Raw genomic sequence first — 2,939 nt, 5'->3', positions numbered from 1 at the left:
CCCATACATAGAGACGTGTCCTTTTTACAAGTCTTTTTACGTTTTGCTAAGACAACTTCTGTCTTTCCTTGGTGTTTATAAGAAATAAACCGAAAATATGAACCGTAAATCATAGCTCTTGAGCTGTAAGCAAAAACTCTCTTACGTCTATATTTTCTCATTCACACAAGGCTTTGTTTATGCTCACATCTGAGCCCTAAAAGATGTTTTAGATGACACTGTTTTGCAGCATATCAGTCTGGTCTACAAATAATATATCATAAACACTGACATGAAACAGTGTATTTCAGATAGTACCCAGACAGTGGGCATGTGCTACTGACTTTCCTCAAAGCCAAGAGACAACACTGTGGAAACGTCTTTCTCTGGACAGCAGTACTTGTCGAAAAAGAGATGAGTCCAAACGTCTTGTGGGGTATGACAGGTGCATTGATCCAGAAAAACTACAACTGTTTTGATAGTCTTGTTAACATTGTTTGTGTTCCACATTGTCTTTGTCAACAGGTGCATAACACACACTTGGAAATACTTGTTCTGGTTTATTCTGGGTGGTGGCTGCCATTGATCCCGTCAACCCCACCCGTTTTGCTTCTATATCTGTGAACCTTTTCTCGTTTTTGGCTCACATGCTTGTTTCACAGGGAGGTGTTGCACTTCTACCAAGAACAATGTGATTTTCCTCTTTCTCCCCGCTGTGATCTGCTTCTTCTCTCCCTCTTCCTTGCTCACTTCCTTCCAAAGTCCCTTGCTCCATGGTGCAGTTGAGCGGGCTGAGTTTGGAAGACAGAGGGCTTGAATTTGAGCCTGAGCCTGAGCCGACAGCAGACCTTTCCATGTGATTCCTCCCCTGGTGGCTTAAGCCTGTTAGCTGCCCTTCACCTTCTAAGCTCCTGGCTACTAAGCCCTCACCTCCCCCTTGAGAGTTGCTTGGACTGACAGATTGCTGGACCAGAGACGGAGATTGCAGGAACACCAACGGAGACTTAGCTTCCATAGTTGAGGAGCTGGAGGAGGGAGAGAACCTTGAAACCATGTCGTCAGAAAGCAGCTGGGCAAGCTTGGCAGACCCAATGGGGGCTGAGGTTGCTACAGGTGTCATCACCGCCATAAGCACATCATCTTGAGGTCCAATGAAGTCAACCTTGAGGGCGATTGTATTTTGATTGGCGCTGCAGATGCTATCATAGGTCATCCCAAAGCTGTCCACACCCATATCTCCGGACTCAGTTCCTCTGGGGGTGGACACAAACTCATACAAACCCTCCTTAATGACAGCCATCGGTTGAATGCTGTCAGGGCCCGTGTTGCCTTCTATGGTGCTGATCTGACTTAGATCCAAGGGAGGGGGAATGCGCTGGTTTCTAGCACTAGTTGTACCCCCTTCAGCACTGGACCCCCTTCTTTCTACTGAAAAATCATCAGCAACATAGGAGAGTTTCATGCAGTCTTCAGGAGAAGTTTGTCTGGCTTGAGTGGAGGTTAGCGTTTTCATCTCCATCTGCTCCTCCAACATTTTCTTCTTCTGCTCCTTAATTGTTGATGTCTTGTTTAAAGCTTCTTCCAGCAGATTTACAGTGAGGTTTTGAGGCGTAATTTTGTTAGGCAAAGGCTTGACTCGTTCAGGGGAGCCCTGCTGCGCCACTTCCTGGTAATGCGACTTGCCTTGGCTACACGACTCATCATTGGTGTAGTGTTTGTGGTAGCTCCATCGGCTGGGTGACATATGATTATCCACCGGATTCTTACTGTCCTCCCTCTTCTCCACCAACACATCTGTGAGTTCCATACTGCGTGCAAAAGCATCCTTGAGGTTAATAGAAATAATACTTCCACTCCGTTTTGCTCGTTCAAGGGCTTCCCTTCTCTTGACGGCCTTCTCTTGTCGCTTTTGTTCTCTGTAAAACTCAGAGAAGTTGTTGACAATGATTGGGATGGGAAGGGCAATGACCAACACACCTGCTATGCAGCAGAGCCCTCCAACAATCTTGCCCAGTAGGGTTTGTGGGTAAATATCTCCATAACCAACAGTGGTCATGGTAATGGTAGCCCACCAGAAGGAGGCTGGAATACTAGTGAATTTGGTGGCATCCTCGTCCTTCTCAGCAAAGAACACCAAGCTAGAGAAGATCATAATGCCCATGGCTAAGAAGAGAATCAGTAGACCCAACTCGTTATAGCTCCTTCTCAAAGTGAAGCCCAAAGACTGGAGTCCTGTCGAGTGCCTGGCCAGCTTCAGAATCCTCAGGATCCTCATGATTCGGAAGATCTGCACCACACGCCGCACATTCTGGAACTGCATAACATTCTTGTTGGACTCAGTTAGGAAGAGGGTCACATAGTAAGGCAAGATTGCCAGCAAATCAATGATGTTCAGTGGGGCTTTGATGAAGTCCCACTTGTTAGGTGCTGAGAGAAGGCGCAGCATGTACTCCATGGTGAACCAGGCAATGCAGACAGCTTCTACGTGGGCTAGGCTTGGGTTGTCATTGAACTGGCCAAATTCATCCACCACCTGAAGCTCCGGCAGGGTGTTCAGGGACAATGAGATGGTGGAAATTATGATGAAGATGATGGAGATAAAAGCCAGGAACTGCAAGAAAAAGAAAAAATGGTAGGTTACTGTATTAGCTGAACACATTATGGCTTCACACTAGGCTTGGGCGGTATGACGGTATTACGGTATACCAGGGTATTTGGAAATACGATCGGTATGATTTTCAATACCGTGACGTCACAGACTGTGCGCCAAATCACAGATCCGTTTCATTCTATTACACTGACACGGAGTTTTGACAGGGACGACATTGGTTGTAATGCACAGCACGCGCCAGCAGAGGGCAGGGGAGGGCAGTCCGTCTTTCCCGCTCTCAGAGCTCAGCACAGAGCTGAGCTGAGCAAGATGGCGGCAGCATTTGCCGGCCCCGAACTCGGACAACTAG

At 47.3% G+C, this 2,939-nt stretch overlaps 1 protein-coding gene across 1 annotated transcript; it reads right to left on the bottom strand.

The window, feature by feature from the left end:
* Nucleotides 1-622: 622 nt before the first annotated feature.
* On the bottom strand, nt 623-2,590 carry LOC104944462 (potassium voltage-gated channel subfamily B member 2-like; the record flags this gene model as incomplete). The annotated part of the gene is made up of 1 exon (XM_010769996.1): nt 623-2,590. A coding segment is annotated over one exon (1,968 nt), but the record flags the coding sequence as incomplete, so codon positions are not given.
* Between the last annotated feature and the right edge of the window lie 349 nt (nt 2,591-2,939).

This window comes from Notothenia coriiceps, unplaced genomic scaffold, assembly GCF_000735185.1.
Source record: "Notothenia coriiceps isolate Sejong01 unplaced genomic scaffold, NC01 NC01_scaffold00008127, whole genome shotgun sequence".
NCBI lineage: Eukaryota > Metazoa > Chordata > Actinopteri > Perciformes > Nototheniidae > Notothenia > Notothenia coriiceps.
This window is presented reverse-complemented; position numbering and strand designations above follow the sequence as displayed.